The sequence below is a fragment of the Puma concolor genome, chromosome B3 (assembly GCF_028749965.1).
Source record: "Puma concolor isolate L17-30 chromosome B3, mPumCon1.1.hap2, whole genome shotgun sequence".
Taxonomy (NCBI): Eukaryota; Metazoa; Chordata; class Mammalia; order Carnivora; family Felidae; genus Puma; species Puma concolor.
In genome coordinates this window covers 79,513,611-79,528,618 of record NC_141672.1, presented here as the reverse complement: position 1 = coordinate 79,528,618, position 15,008 = coordinate 79,513,611, and the positions used below count along the sequence as shown (strand labels likewise).

Genomic DNA, 15,008 nt, shown 5'->3' with positions numbered 1-15,008 from the left:
GGTTAGACTAGAACTGTGAATCGCCTTCCGACATTCAGGCAGTATCTTTCACTTGCCAGATACTGTCCTAGTAACCGAGTACACTTTTAATTCAATTAAAACCAGGTAGTCCACACTGCACTGCTTCCATTTCCCCTCCCCCACCGCCCCACCCCACCCCCCCCACCCCCGTCCTTTAGCAGAACAGCTAACACAAATTAAAACTAAGCAGCCCACCTTCTACCTTTCTCTCACCTTGAAGAAAGGTGCTTATAAACCTGCAAGCGGCCAAAATGCAGGTGACAAGAGGGCAGTACTCATCTGACTGGCAAAAAGAAGAGTCACTGGCCCCTAAACGGTCAATGAGTTGGATGCCGTCAGCAAACCTCTCCTGAGAGGGTGACACTGTGGGGAGCGTACAACAGAAGGACACCAGTCTGAACCTTGCTCTGCTGACCCACACTCACCCTACTCTCTCCACGTGTAATTTTTTTCTACTCAAGAGGTTTATTCTATTAAGCTCAAAGAGAATTCATCACTTTATGATTCTTAGTCTGGTATGGGCATTCAAAAATATAGGCAAGATGAGAAAAAAGAAAGGTGGAACTCAACAGCAACGTAAAAGTTGGAGGCAAGAGGGAATTCAAAGCAAATTGTCTGAAAATATTATTTTCATTTTATTTCTCTGCTTCTCAATTCTTTATATTTTTTTAACCTGGCAATATTATGCTGTTTGTTGTTGTCGAGGTCATTGTAGACTCACATACAAATTTAAGAAATAATACAGAGAGGGGCGCCTGGGTGGCTCAGTCAGTTGAGCGTCCGACTTCAGCTCGGGTCATGATCTTGCAACTTATGAGTTCGAGCCCCACGTTGGGCTCTGTGCTGCCAGCTCGGAGCCTGGAGCCTGCTTCAGATTCTGTGTCTCCCTCTCTCTCTGCCCCTTTCCCACTCATGCTCTGTCTCTCTCTGTCTCTCAAAAATGAATAAATTTAAAAAAAAATTTTTTTTAAAGAAACACACAGAGATCTCCCATGTACTTGGCCCAGTTTCCCCCAATGGTAACAGTTTGCGAAACTGTATTATAATATCACAACCGGAAATACGGACATACTGACATAGATATAAGCACCAATCCTCCTCAGGTTTCCTCAGTTTTATTTGTAGTCACTCATGTGCATGTGTATTAAGTTCTAGACAATGTTATCATTTGTGTAGGTTTGTCTACCTACTACCACAAGACAAAAGATCGTACCAGCACTATCAAGAACCTTCACGTTGCGGGGCGCCTGGGTGGCACAGTCGGTTAAGCGTCCGACTTCAGCCAGGTCACGATCTCGCGGTCCGCAAGTTCAAGCCCCGCGTCAGGCTCTGGGCTGATGGCTCGGAGCCTGGAGCCTGTTTCCGATTCTGTGTCTCCCTCTCTCTCTGCCCCTCCCCTGTTCATGCTCTGTCTCTCTCTGTCCCAAAAATAAATAAAAAACGTTGAAAAAAAAAATTAAAAAAAAAAAAAAAGAACCTTCACGTTGCCATTTTATAACCACATCCACTTCCCACCCTCCCATCCCAAACCCCTGAAAACCGATACTCCATCCTCCTTTCGTCCTTCCGATTCTTACGCCACACTCTAGGAGAGAGCAGCCATCTCCCCAGCCAGCTCTGTTCCATCACTCTCTGTAACTACTCTCCTACTCCACCTTCACACTGCTGCACATCGTTCAGGGTAGAGTCAATCTTAAAACAACAGCTGGGCATAGAAGGAATGAGCATTTCACCTTATTGATAGAGAAGACTGTCCAAAAACAAAACAGAAAAGTTTTCGTGTTCAGGTACACAGGACTCTAATATGTGCATATCCACGAATATGCATATTCCTGGCTATAAAAGGGAAAAGAACACATACTCTAGAAGCTTGCTAAAGCTTTGTATAAACGTAATCATTGATTCCTCTGATATCAAAGAAAACACTTCTGTTTTCAGACTAGCCAACTTAGAGGGGCACGGTTCAGCATTTTCATTTCTGTAAAGCCTTTTATCCATTTCAACCAGGCCTTAAGTCCTTCCTCATCAGTACATGGAATCCCTGGCTTCCCCTTAATGAAACATCTTTTTCCCTTGCAAACCATTAGACACACTGTCCTTTACTTGAATTTAAAACCCAAAGGACAAAAGGATGAATTGCTAGTTACTAAAATGCAGCTTTATGGGGCGCCTGGGCAGCTCAGTCAGTTGAGCATCCAACTTCTGCTCAGGTCATGATCTCACAGTTCGTGAGTTCGAGCCCCGCGTCGGGCTCTGTGCTGACAGCTCAGAGCCTGGAGCCTGCTTCAGATTCTGTGTCTCCCTCTCTCTCTGCCCCTGACCCATTCGCGTTCTGTCTCTGTCTCTCTCAAAAATAAACATTAAAAAAAAAATTTTTTAATGCAGCTTTAAAGGGAACATAAATAAGAGGTCTATGCAACTTTCAGAGCACTAAACCATAGGCAAGCAACAGAATTCATACCTGCAGAGCTGAGGAGGACACTGAAGTCCGTCCCCCGTTGTGATTCTCCACTTTCATTATTGACCTCTTTTTCAATATCTTGATATCGATCCCAGTTAGAGACTATCTTTCTTTTAGAATAATTTCCCTGTTCCTCATTCTCTTCTCCAAAGGTCTCTGCATCACTGTCATCTTCAACCTGCAATCATTACAAACAAATCAATACACAGGCAGTGGAAATTTCAACCATAGCAGCCTTAGCAGTAAAGTAAAACAAAACAAAAAATAGTATACCAGTATCATGACAAAGAGCATTTTATAGATCAAGCTGAGGATACAAAATTATATTTCAAAAGGACCCCAATGTACCATGGTCCTGAATTCATTTTCAGGGTAAATTTTTCATTTCACTTTGCAAAGGAAATCTGGCAAGTTCCTGTCTAAAAATTTGTGTAACTGATAAGGCTAATGCCTGCTACCCCAGTGTATCCTTTCCCATTAGTTGTTTCATCTTATTGAAACAATCAAGGCTATACAGGTCTTTTTTTTTTTTTTTTAGGCTTATTTTTACTTATTTTGAGAGGGGTATTTATTTTAGGAGGGCAGAGAGAGAGGGGGAGAGTCCCAAGCAGGTTCCACAATGTCAGCACAGAGCCCAATGAGTGGCTCGAACTCACAAACCATGAAATGACCTGAACTGAAATCAAGAGCCAGATGCTCAACGGACTGAGCCACCCAGGCACCCCAAGGCTATATGAGTCTTAAACTTAGAGGACTTTAGGATAGAAATCAACCATTTCCACTTACAGATTTTACAAACACAATAAATAAGTTTTGTAAGTTTTAAATGGGAACTCTGCTCAGGTGCATTCAAGAGTACAACTTCCAGTCTTGAATATTTAAAAAAAAGAGCATGCAGAAAAATGCAGAAGGTGAGGAATTATAAAAGATGAAGGGCCTAGTTTCTTCAACAAATAATTTGCAAGGGAAAAAATGCTGGGGGAGGAGGGAGATATCTACAGATTGAAAGAGCTTAATAGACACATAACCATTTGTAATGTCAGAAACTTATTTTTTTTAAGGAGACGAATCTCTTACTATTCTTTAAGTGAATTTACTTATTTTGAGAGACAGAGAGACAGAGAATCCCAAGCAGGCTCCACACTGTCAGTGCAGAGTCTGATGCAGGGTTCGAACCCACAAACTGTGAGATCATGACCTGAGCTGAAATCCAGAGTCAGATACTTAACCAATTGAGCTAGGCAGGCTCCCAGGAGCTCATTTGAAGTCAGATTCTAACAATATAACTACAGATAAATATCACTTATGAGACAGAGAAATGTGAATGACTGGATATTTGATTATATTGAAGGAATACGATTATTTCATGTATTTATTGTTTGCGGTGATACCAGACCATGTTTTTTTTTAATGTTCTTATTTTTTAGGAAAAAATATTGACTATTTATAGATGAAAAGACAAGAATGTGGGATTTCCTTCAAAATAATGGGTGGAGGGGCGCCTGGGTGGCTCAGTCGGTTGAGCATCCGACTTTGGCTCAGGTCATGATCTCATGGTTTGTGAGTTTGAGCCTCACGTCGGGCTCTGTGCTGATGGCTTGGAGCCTGGACACTGCTTCAATTCTTTGTCTCCCTCTCTCTCTGCCCCTTCCCTGCTCATGATCTGTCTCTCTCTGTCTCTCAAAAATGGATAAACGTTTTAAAAATAATAACAATAATAATAATAATAATGGGTGGAGAGGAATGGTGGGTACAGAGGAAATAAACTGGGCACAATTGATAATTATATAATCCTATCTACTTTTTGAAATTGTCCTATTATAATAAAAAATTAACTTTAAACAAGAAAGATGCATGTAGAATCTAAAGTCATGGTTCAAAGAAGCATCCCAAAGATTATAAAATCCTCATCAAGAAAAACCTTGTGAAATATATTATAACAAACTATCTGTAGATAGGTTGTAGATAGCTTTTGTTAACACAAAAATGAGGCATGTGCACTGCAGAAAAGTAAGAACAGAGACAAGCAAAGAGATAAATAAAAACCCCACATTCCTATCACTGGAGAGTAGGAGTTCCACTATTAACACCTTAGAAAGACATCTAGAAATATATGCACTATTTATATATACATTTTTTTGTAACAAGAATTTTTTCATCAAAATTCTGCATCCCTCCATCTCAGTAAATATCATTTCATATAACATCCAGACTATTTCCAAATTTGTCTGACTCCAAAAATTTGCTTTAGAGCTGGTTTTGTCCAAGCTGGTATCCTCGTCGAGATCATGCCCTGTATCTCACTGTCCCTTAAATCCCTTTGATTCTAGTTCCATCTCTATCTTTAAGACATTGATTTATTGAAGAGACCAGTACACGTAGGGTGCAGAAGGACCCATCCTTTGTTTGGCTGCTTCCTTGCGGTATGGTTTATGGAAATAATGGATTAAAAAAAAAAAAAAAGCCCTAAAAATCTGAATGCCCAATGCGGTCAAGTTAAATATTTTTTAGTTAAAATACAGCATAGATGGTGCTCTGAACCTTATGTTACACCACATGAAAGGACAGGTGATAAATGTCTGACCCAACATAAGTAATGCTAAGATTACCCAACGAGTTTGGACGAAGTCTGATCCACCCGCTGTACACGTAGGTTTCCCCCCTTGCATCTAGGAACTCGACTGCGTGGTATTATTTTGTCTGCTACAAATTTCTAATTCCCCAAACAGGTTTAACGCTAGTCAGTAATTCTCACCTGGATCAAATTTAGTAAGCTTTCATGAAAGGATAGAGTATTGACCTTTCAAGATTACTCACAGCCCTCAAATATCATCAGAAGCCTCCTTGATGGCACAAAGAGATGGCAAACTACATCATAATCTAGGGATTGCAAAGATGCCCTGAAACCTCCAGGTTTCCTGCCATTCCTGAGAGATTCTCAGAATTAAAAGATGGTAGCAGATTCAAGGTATGTGCTTGAGTAAGATCTCCTGTTTAGATAATAAATACCAGGAAGGTTCTAAAGAAAACAGCTTCATAACTGATGAGAACTGGGGAGGACTGAACTAGAGCTGAAAATACTAGCAGGGTTTAATCTGGGAAAATCCAATTTTCCTTTGTTGGTCCACTGGGTACACAGAGTTCAGAAAGACTTATCCAGTTAGCACAAAACTTGTGAACATCGCCCTAACACATGGCAAAAATGTAAGCCTGGGCAGAGTAATTAGCTTGATGCTAAAGAGGATGATGATCTGAAACACCTGAGGAACTACTAACAGTGACATAAGCCCTGAAACGGGAGGCAGGGGACCTAGGAAAAATGAACGGCCCTGCCCTCACCATCATTTAGTATTTACGACGTGTGTATAATAGGCTGGGGCCTCCAACAGCTAAATGACTCACCAATCCCCAACTTACAAGAATCACTGAATAATGATCTCATTACCCCCGACCCAAGTGCAGAGATGAGAAGAGGTGTCATTAGCCTCCATCACAAGAGGGTAGTAAAGAGTAATAAAGCTTAGAAGACATCTGATGTAACTTAGAGAAAGGTGTATCTTCAAAACTCCCATAGATTTTATGTTTGGTTCATTTTGCAACAATCTGGGCCAAAATATGCAAAATTGCAAGACAGAAGAAACAGAACAAACAGGAAAATACTGATGAAAGCGATGTGAAAACTATAAAGCCATCATTATTATGTTAACAACATCATTACAAAATGAGTAAGCTAATTTTGTATACTGAAATATAAGATCCTGATGAAAAAGATTAAAGAAGACACAAATGGAAAGATACGCTATATCACAGATTAAAAGACTATTGTTAAAAATATCCATACTACCAAAAGCAATCTACAGATTCAATGCAATCCCTATCAAAACTCCAATGACATTTTCCACAGAAATAAAACAAACAATCTGAAAATTTGTATGGAACCACAAAGGACCTTGAATAGCCAAAGCAATCTTAAGAAAGAACAACAAAGCTGGAGGCATCATGCTTCCTGGTATCAAACTGTATTACAAAGCTATAGTAATCAAAACAGTATGGTAATGGCATAAAAACAGACACATAGATCAATGAAACAGAATAGAGAGACCTGAAATAAACCCATACATATATGGTCATTTATGACAAACAGTACACCATGGGGAAAGGACAGTCTCTTCAATAAATGGTGCTGGGAAAACTGGACAGCTGCATGCAAAAGAATGAAACTAGACCACTTTCTTATCCTTACACAAAAGTCAACTCAAAATGGATTCAATACTTGAGGGGGCATTCACTTTCAAGTGTCCCCTCTCTGTAAAGAGAGCTTTCCTACTATTCTTCCTTTCTAATTCTAATAAATTCTAATAAACTTTGGCCTGCTGCTGTTCAAAAAAAAAAAAAACAGTGGATTAAATACTTGAGTGTAAGACCTGAAACCATAAAACTTCTAGAAGAAAAATATAGGTGGTAAGCTCCTTGACATCAGTCTAGGCAATTTTTTGGATTAGACACCAAAGCAAAGGCAACAGAACAAAAGTAAACCAGTGAGAATACATCAAACTAAAAAGCCTCTGTACAGCAAAGGAGACCATCAACAGAATGAAAAGGCATCAACATCATTTATCAACAGGGAAATGCAAATCAAAACTACAACGAGATATCACCTCACACCTGTCAGAATGGCTAGAATCAACAATACAAGAAACAACAAGTGTTGGTGCGGATGTGGAGAAAAAGGAGCCCTCATGCACTATTGGTGGAAATGCAAACTGGTGCAGCAACTCTAGAAAACATGGCAAAAAAATTTAAAATAGAACTACCCTACAATCCAACAATCACACTTCTGGATATTTACCCAAAAAATACACAAATATTAATTCAAAGGGATACATGCACCTCTATGTTTATTGCAGCATTATTTACAATAGCCAAATTATGGAAGCAGCCCAAGTGTCCATCAATAGAGAAATACATAAATATGTGGTGTATGTGTATGTGTGTATACCTATATCTAAATATAAATATAAGTAAATTAGATATAGCTGTAGATACAGATAGATATAGACACAGATGATGGAATATTACTCAGCCATAAAAAGGAATGAAATCTTGCCATTTGCAATGACGTGGATGGAGCTAGAAAGTATTATGCTAAGTGAAATAAGCCAGTCAGAGAAAAACAAATACCATACAATTTCACTCATATGTGGAATTTAGGAAACAAAAAAATGAGCAGAGGAAAAACGTAAGATAGAGAGACAAACCAATAAACACACGCCTAGCCATAGAGAACAAACTGATGGTTACCAGAGGTGACATGGATGAGGGATGGGGGAAATAGGTGATGGGGATTAAAGAGTACACGTCTCATGATGAGCACTGAGCGATGTATAAAATTATTGAATCATCGTATTGTACACCTGAAACTAATATAACACTGTATGTTAACTATACTGGAATTAAAATTAAAAGCTTAACTGAAAAATGAGAAGGGAACTTACGGAATAGGAGAAAATATTTACAAATCGTATCTAATACAGCCTCTCCTCCCATAACTGACTTTAAAAGCAATTTAAAACAATATGTGCTTAATTATGTTTCCATATGTTATGGGCCCAACAAAATATTTGCCAATAATAGCACAAAGGAGGTGGGTGGGAGCAAAACTGTATTGCAGGAAGGACAGGACTTTGTACAGGAACTCGAATATCAGAAACAAATGTACAAAACTAGCAATAGGAAATAAGAAGCTAATATAACAAAAGTTATCAATACATGCTTATGCTTCTTCTTTCTTCTCTCATTCTTTAAAAGGTAAAATTATAGGGGCATCTGGGTGGCTCAGTCAGGTGAGCGTCTGACTTCGGCTCAAGTCATGATCTCACAGTTCATGGGTTCATGCCCTGTATCAGGCTCTCTGCTCACCATACATGCAGCAAACACTGACTGAATTAACGAGGGGAATTGTTCAACAATAATAGGTAGAGGCATCAATACCCCACTTTCGATGATGGATAGAAGAACGAGATAAAAGGTACCATATGCACAACGGAGTCAATAAAAGCTTTACTCACCGCAGCTATACTGCTATTTAATTTACAACTATAATTTACATTAAATTACAATCTGCTTAATTTAACTGGACTGAACAGTATGTTTGGGCAACGCTGTTTTTTAAATATCCTCTTACCTTTTCTTTCAAAAGGGCGACCATTGGCCAAGAGAGTATTTAAAGATTATCTTTATCATGAAGAGCCCTCGGATAAGCCAATAAAACTTGGGAAGTTACTAGTAACACTTAACAACTAAACAAGAGCCTATGGAAAGCCTTTTATACTTAAGATTCTTTTTGTAAAAAATAATAATAATAATAATGTTTATTTATCTTTGAGAGACAGAGAGAGACAGACCATGAGTGGGGAGGGAGCAAAGAGAGGGAGACACAGAATCCGAAGCAGGATCCAGGCTCTGAGCTGTCAGTACAGAGCCTGATGTGGGGCTTGAACTCACGAACTGCAAGATCATGACCTGAGCCGAAGTCGGCACTTAAGCAACTGGGCCACCCAGGCGCCCCAGAAATCTAACTTTTGAAGGTCCTTATTTTACTTTCTGCTGGAGTAAGGGATGTGGAAATGGCTTCCCTAATAAGGAGGCTGAACACAGTCAATCACACATTTTTCAACTACTTCCTATGTTTCTCACAAAATGTAATTATATCCTAAAAAGCAACAGGATAGAAAGATATACAAGAGAAAATTTAAGGAAACTCTTGAACAGAAAGTCACTGGGAACTGATTTCAATAATTAGGTAATAATGTCAAATATATTCAACCAAAAATGTTACAATGTATAAAATTGGAAAATTATATTAATTCACCTTAACTTTAAAATTTTTAAATGTTACCAAGCTTTAAAATAGATCATTACTTAATAGTCTAATTGCCAACTTTTATATTTATGACCCTATTAAGGTCATTTTTTTTATCTTCTATACTCATTTTGTGAAACAGCTGATGCTTCACCACTTTAAATATTCTTAACAACAGAAAAATGTATAAATCATAATTGAAGAGTTCACTGACAGTTTTTGGTATTAGAGAAGTGTGCTAGCAAAAATAATTTTTATGTAGGGGGCGCCTGGGTGGCTCAGTCGGTTAAGCGTCCAACTTTGGCTCAGGTCACAATCTTACAGTCCGTGAGTTTGAGCCCCACGTCAGGCTCTGTGCTGACAGCTCACAGCCTGGAACCTGCTTCAGATTCTGTGTCTCCCTCTCTCTCTGCTCCTCCCCTGCTCATGCTCTGTCTCTCTCTCAAAAACAAAATAAAAACATTAAATTTTTTCAATAATAATAATTTTATGTAGTATTTCAAGAAGCCAAATTTCAGCTATAAATTAAATTAAAAAAACATATATATATATATTTATATATATATATATACTATATAACTAGTATACAAGTAAACTAATAAGTTTGTCGTTGTGTATTACATAAAAATATGCATTAGAGTGTGATCATACTTGAAAAATAAAACAATAAATGCAATATATGGCACGTATATCTACATTACCTATTGAGCCCAGAACAATGTTCACAGTATTTGAGCTCCACAATTCTCTCTAGCCAGTATGAATGGGGAAAAAGTGATTTAGACCATAATCAAATTCAGATGTTTCTCTAACAAGAGAATTATCTACAGCTTCTTTTCTTGTCCTTCCTTGTGATCAGTTTATGGGAAGAGGAGACAGAGGAATCTGCGAACAGAAAAAGTGGTACCCCCATCCTCAAAACAGCTACTCAGTGACACTTCTGCCAGGCCTCTTCACTCATCCCCAGCCCTTATCTTTCTTTCTCCAAGTCCTTGTATCTTATCTTTCTCACCTGTATTATTTTGTTTCGGAGAGTTGGCTAAAAAGAGGAGACACAGAAAGGAAATTACCATTTGCCAGCAGTCCACAGAAGGGCTAGACTATGGGATAGCTCATCGCAAAGACCCTAAGAGTTTATGCTGCTGTAATTTAAGGGTAGTTTGGAAATTAGACTGCAGTAACTTTCATTGGACTAAATGGCAATTTTAAACTATACTTAGTGAAGGTCCCTTTACGAGGTCCTTGTGGAAAGGTGAGGGAAGTGGCAATAGAATCAGTTTCATTTTATCTGCTTTACAACTTGAACTTCATGTAAGAATTCAGACTAAAAAAGGTTTTAAAAACGACCAAATTACTCAACCTTGCAAGTCCCAACCTCCAGGTAAAATTCTGTGAGTTAGGTCAATGTCAACAATGTTTCTAGTAAAGAAGGTAAAGAATGGAACTATAAAGACCGTCTGCTTCTCGGTGTGGTTCTAAGAAAAAAGTCAGCATTTTGCTCTGCCAATCTATTGACACGCACAATAGAGAGACGTACGATAACCAGAGATACAACTAAGAGTCCTTTGAGCAAAAACTTCTCTTTGTTAAATCATTTAATTAAAAGATTTTGTATACACGAAATTATCTGCGGCGCCTGGGTGGCTCAGTTAAGCATCTGAGTCTTGATTTCAGCTCAGGTCATGCTCCCAGGGTTGTGGGATCAAGCCCCGTATCTCAAAGCCTGTTTAGGATTCTCTCTCTCTCTCTCTGCCCATCTCCCATGCGCATGCCCGCGCGCGCGCACACACACACACACACACACACACACACACACACATCAATGTTGATAGGAGGGCTGCATGTAGACTCTGAGCATTCTTGGGCAAGCTTAGTGTACAAACCACGCTCACCTTGACCACAGCCCCTGACAGTTCCCTTTCTCTTAAGGGGGCAATTGATACATCAGGGACATGTGCCTCTGCCCCATCTTCCCTGGGATTTCACTGCCTGGGCTTAATGCTGGAAATGGCCAGATTTTCTTTTGACGGCCTCAGTTAAATTTCCGCTCCTCTCGTCCACCAGCACGGAACTGGTTTCCTTGGTTACTGAGGTTTTAACACCATCACCTTCCACTTTCCAGAAAACTCACAGACCATTAAATGGCTGTTGGTTATCTGGCCGACTTTAAGACACTCCCCAAACTCACAAGTCACCAGAGGGAGAGAACTTCATTAACAGGGAAACAATTATTGAACAGGAAGGAACCTGAGTAGCCCAGGTCCACCCTCTGCCCTCAAGTGAGATGTGGAAATCACACTGGGCCAGTCTACCCTATGCCAGAGACTGCGATGATGTCTTCTACCCAAATTAACCATATTGCATCCTTCATGAGCACAAACGTCCAATTCCTTAAACATTATTGCTTCCTCTACATTTCTTAAATGCCAGTAACCTTTTTTAGTTATACTCAAAATGAACTTGCTGAGAGGGACTAAGCCTGTGCCACCTCCTCCACACCACAAATTTTGAAAATAAAATTAAAAATTAAAAAGCACTTTTATTTTTAGTTCCTTCTCTGGACACATTTCTTTCTATAAATATAACTTTTTTGTTTATTTATTTATTTTGAGAGAGAGAGAGCATGCACGCAAAGGAGGGAGAGAGACGGAGAGACAGAGAGACAGAATTCCAAGCAGACTGCACGCTCACCCCATAGCCCAACGCAGGGCTCGATCTCATACTGTGAGATCATGACCTGAGCAGAGATGAAGAGTTGGATGCTAAACCAACAGGCCACCCAGGCTTCCCTCCTTAAATGGCACTGATCTTTCATCTGTCTGTCCTACAATATATCTGAAGGGGGCAGGACTGCTTTTGTTCCCTGCTAACATTCCTACACTGTTGCCAAGATTTCTTCAGCAACTAATTCTTGAGTAGCTACAGAGTGTCAGTCACCAGTTCAGGTACTGGGGAGTACAAAAACAAACAAGACAAGGCCCCTCACCTTATGAAGCCAGAGTCCTAAGAACAAACAGAGAAGCAAACATATACTTTAAAAAGTGTGATGTGTGTGTATGTGCATTCATAAGATGTCACAGGAGCACAGGAAAAACACCAGCAATGGAGGAGAGAGAGAGGGAGGGTATCTGTGAGCCAGAGATAAGGAGGACAACATTTTGAGTTGAGGGAATATATCATTCAGCTCTAGCCATGGGCATGGGACCTGAGATCAGCCTAGCGAATCACCAGCTGCCATCTCCTGCTGGAAGGCAGCTCCCAGGCTCCCAAGAGAATGAGCAAAGGACATGCTTATAACCAGGGGATGGCAGCTGTTCAAAACAAAACCCAGGGAGGTCACCGGGAAGATGGTACCCATAGTGGCATGGTTTTTTAGTTTTCCCAAATTTCCCCATAGAAAACACACACAGAGCAATTTAGGACGGCATGATCAAAACTCCAGGGAACACACCCACAAAAACCTAGGGGGTGAGCTATCTCCACAAAGCCCCCAACATGGGCAAGAATAGCAAGAATTAGGATAGGATGGGAACACAGCAAGAATCGCAAGTCCTGAATGGTACCAGCACCTAGGAGAGGAAGCAGAGGGAGTTAGCAGGGCACCTGACAGACCTGAGCATCCCAAAACAAAGAGCAGGTGCTCATGAAGTGGGCAAGGCCCACTGAGAGCAGCTGCCAGAAATGTTGGGTCTTAGGCACACCGACAGCTATCAGGTACAGGAAGTTCACAGAAAAGCTTGAAGGGGCAAGTACGTCTGGACCCCAGAAACTCTCAGAAGTAACTGGGCAAAGCTCCTCACAGGACACAACTCCACTCTGAAGAGAAATTGCCAGAGGCAGAATCCAAACCATGCAGAACAGAGACAGTGAAGAGAGGGGGGATAAAAAGGTGAGATTAGGTGAGGGGTGTAGAGTGAGGAGGCAGGGACTTACTGCAAGTGAAAAGGTCCATATTTTGGCACTTTAAAATAACAGAAGAGGGTGCCCCAGAGCCATGAACCTTGAAAATTATCCTTAAGAGTGTCCCTCTTTTACAAGCTTGGGATAACGGATTCCACATGAAAATCACAAACAACAAAGGACCGTGGTCAAATCCCATAAAAAGTTGTCATTATAAGGACAAAGATACTAAGGACAGGAGCATTTATATAATAAATAAGTATATAAAAACAAACCACCCAAAACTCCTTATTGTAATACAATTTCACTGTTTTAAGTATGTAACTAGAAATCCCACCATAGGTTTTGAGAGGTGAAGGGATTTTTTTTTTCTTAAGTTTATTTATTTTGAGAGAGAGCAAGGAGCAGGGAAGGGGCAGAGACAGAGAGGGAGAGAGAGAATCCCAAGTAAGTTCTGAGGTGTCAGCACAGAGCCCGACTCAGGGCTCGATCCCATGAGCCATGAGATGATGACCTGAGCCAAAGTCAGATGTTTAACCGACTGAGCCACCCAGGCACCCCTAGGAGTGAAGGAGAAATAAAGGAAGGAAGGAAGGAAGGAAGGAAGGAAGGAAGGAAGGAAGGAAGGAAGGAAGGAAGGAAGGAAGGAAGAAAGGAAGAAAGGAAGAAAGGAAGAAAGGAAGAAAGAAAGAAAGAAAGAAAGAAAGAAAGAAAGAAAGAGATTTCCAGTCTCAGTCTTGATCAGACAGACTTTGACACATGAAGAAGAAAAAAAAAAAGGAAGGTTGAAGAGAATCTGAGAACAGAGGAAAAACAGAAACCAACCCACAAAGCAGTTGTTAGTAACAACCCACAGAATCCTTCACTCCATCCTTTCCCTTCTCCAGGTTCTTATCTTGTCCTCATCGGTGTTATTTTGTCTCAGAGGCATGAAAAAGGCATTCCCATTTGTCACCAGAATCGAGAATCTTGGTCAGAACGACTCTTCTCTCCATGCCCAGCTCCTCAGATGCCCTTAACTCCCCTTCAAACAATACACCTTCACATCTCAACAGTAACCTTTACATGGACACAAAACTGGGGAAATTTTTCTGTTTCCTAGCTTTTTGTCAGATTGAAGTTCACGGTGCTGTCAGATCAACACGACAGACTTTTTTTTTTTTAACTTCTGTAACAAACTCAACATAATAAAAACAGGCACGGAGTTCAACTCTGATGGGCATTTGCATATCCATCTCATACGGTCACTTCTCTCCTCAGTAACCTGCTTGTGGCAGTTCATTTGCTCTCACAGGTTTCCCCTCTTTTCCTTCATAGGATACTTGGGTCAAAAGTATCTCAGCCAGATTTCTCTCCTGAGCTGTGAAATGTAACCAAATCTTTTATAAGATTTTTTTTAAGTTTATTTATTTTGAGAGACAGAGACACAGAGCGTGAGCAGGGGAGGGGTAGAGAGAGAGAGGGAAAGAAAGAATCCCACATGGGCTCCATGCCACCGGCACAGAGCACCATGAGGGCTCAAACACACGAACTGGGAGATCATAACCTGAGCCGAATTCAAGAGTCAGACGCTTAACGGACTGAGCCACCCAGGTGCCCCTAAAATATTTCTAACAGGAGTTTTTGATCCAGCCAAGACACTTTTCTCCATCAAACCTGCAAATCCACTATCATCTAAAGCTGAGTGTCTCTACGTGCTGGAATGCTATAGAGCCTGTAAGAATGAACGATGGAAATACTTAAAGAATTCCCTCCTCTTGTGAG

The 15,008-nt window shown here is 40.3% G+C and overlaps 2 protein-coding genes across 2 annotated transcripts in view; one reads left to right on the top strand and one right to left on the bottom strand.

Moving 5' to 3' along the window:
- The window catches only part of CHRM5 (cholinergic receptor muscarinic 5), a 97,056-nt gene that overhangs the window by 28,945 nt on the left and 53,103 nt on the right, over nt 1-15,008 (top strand). The gene's annotated exons all lie outside the window — the stretch shown is intronic.
- The window catches only part of AVEN (apoptosis and caspase activation inhibitor), a 211,455-nt gene that overhangs the window by 155,366 nt on the left and 41,081 nt on the right, over nt 1-15,008 (bottom strand). The window contains exon 3 of the mRNA XM_086708546.1: nt 2,483-2,660. Within this exon, the coding sequence (XP_086564672.1) occupies nt 2,483-2,660 (178 nt within the window). The remainder of the gene's footprint in view (nt 1-2,482; nt 2,661-15,008) is intronic.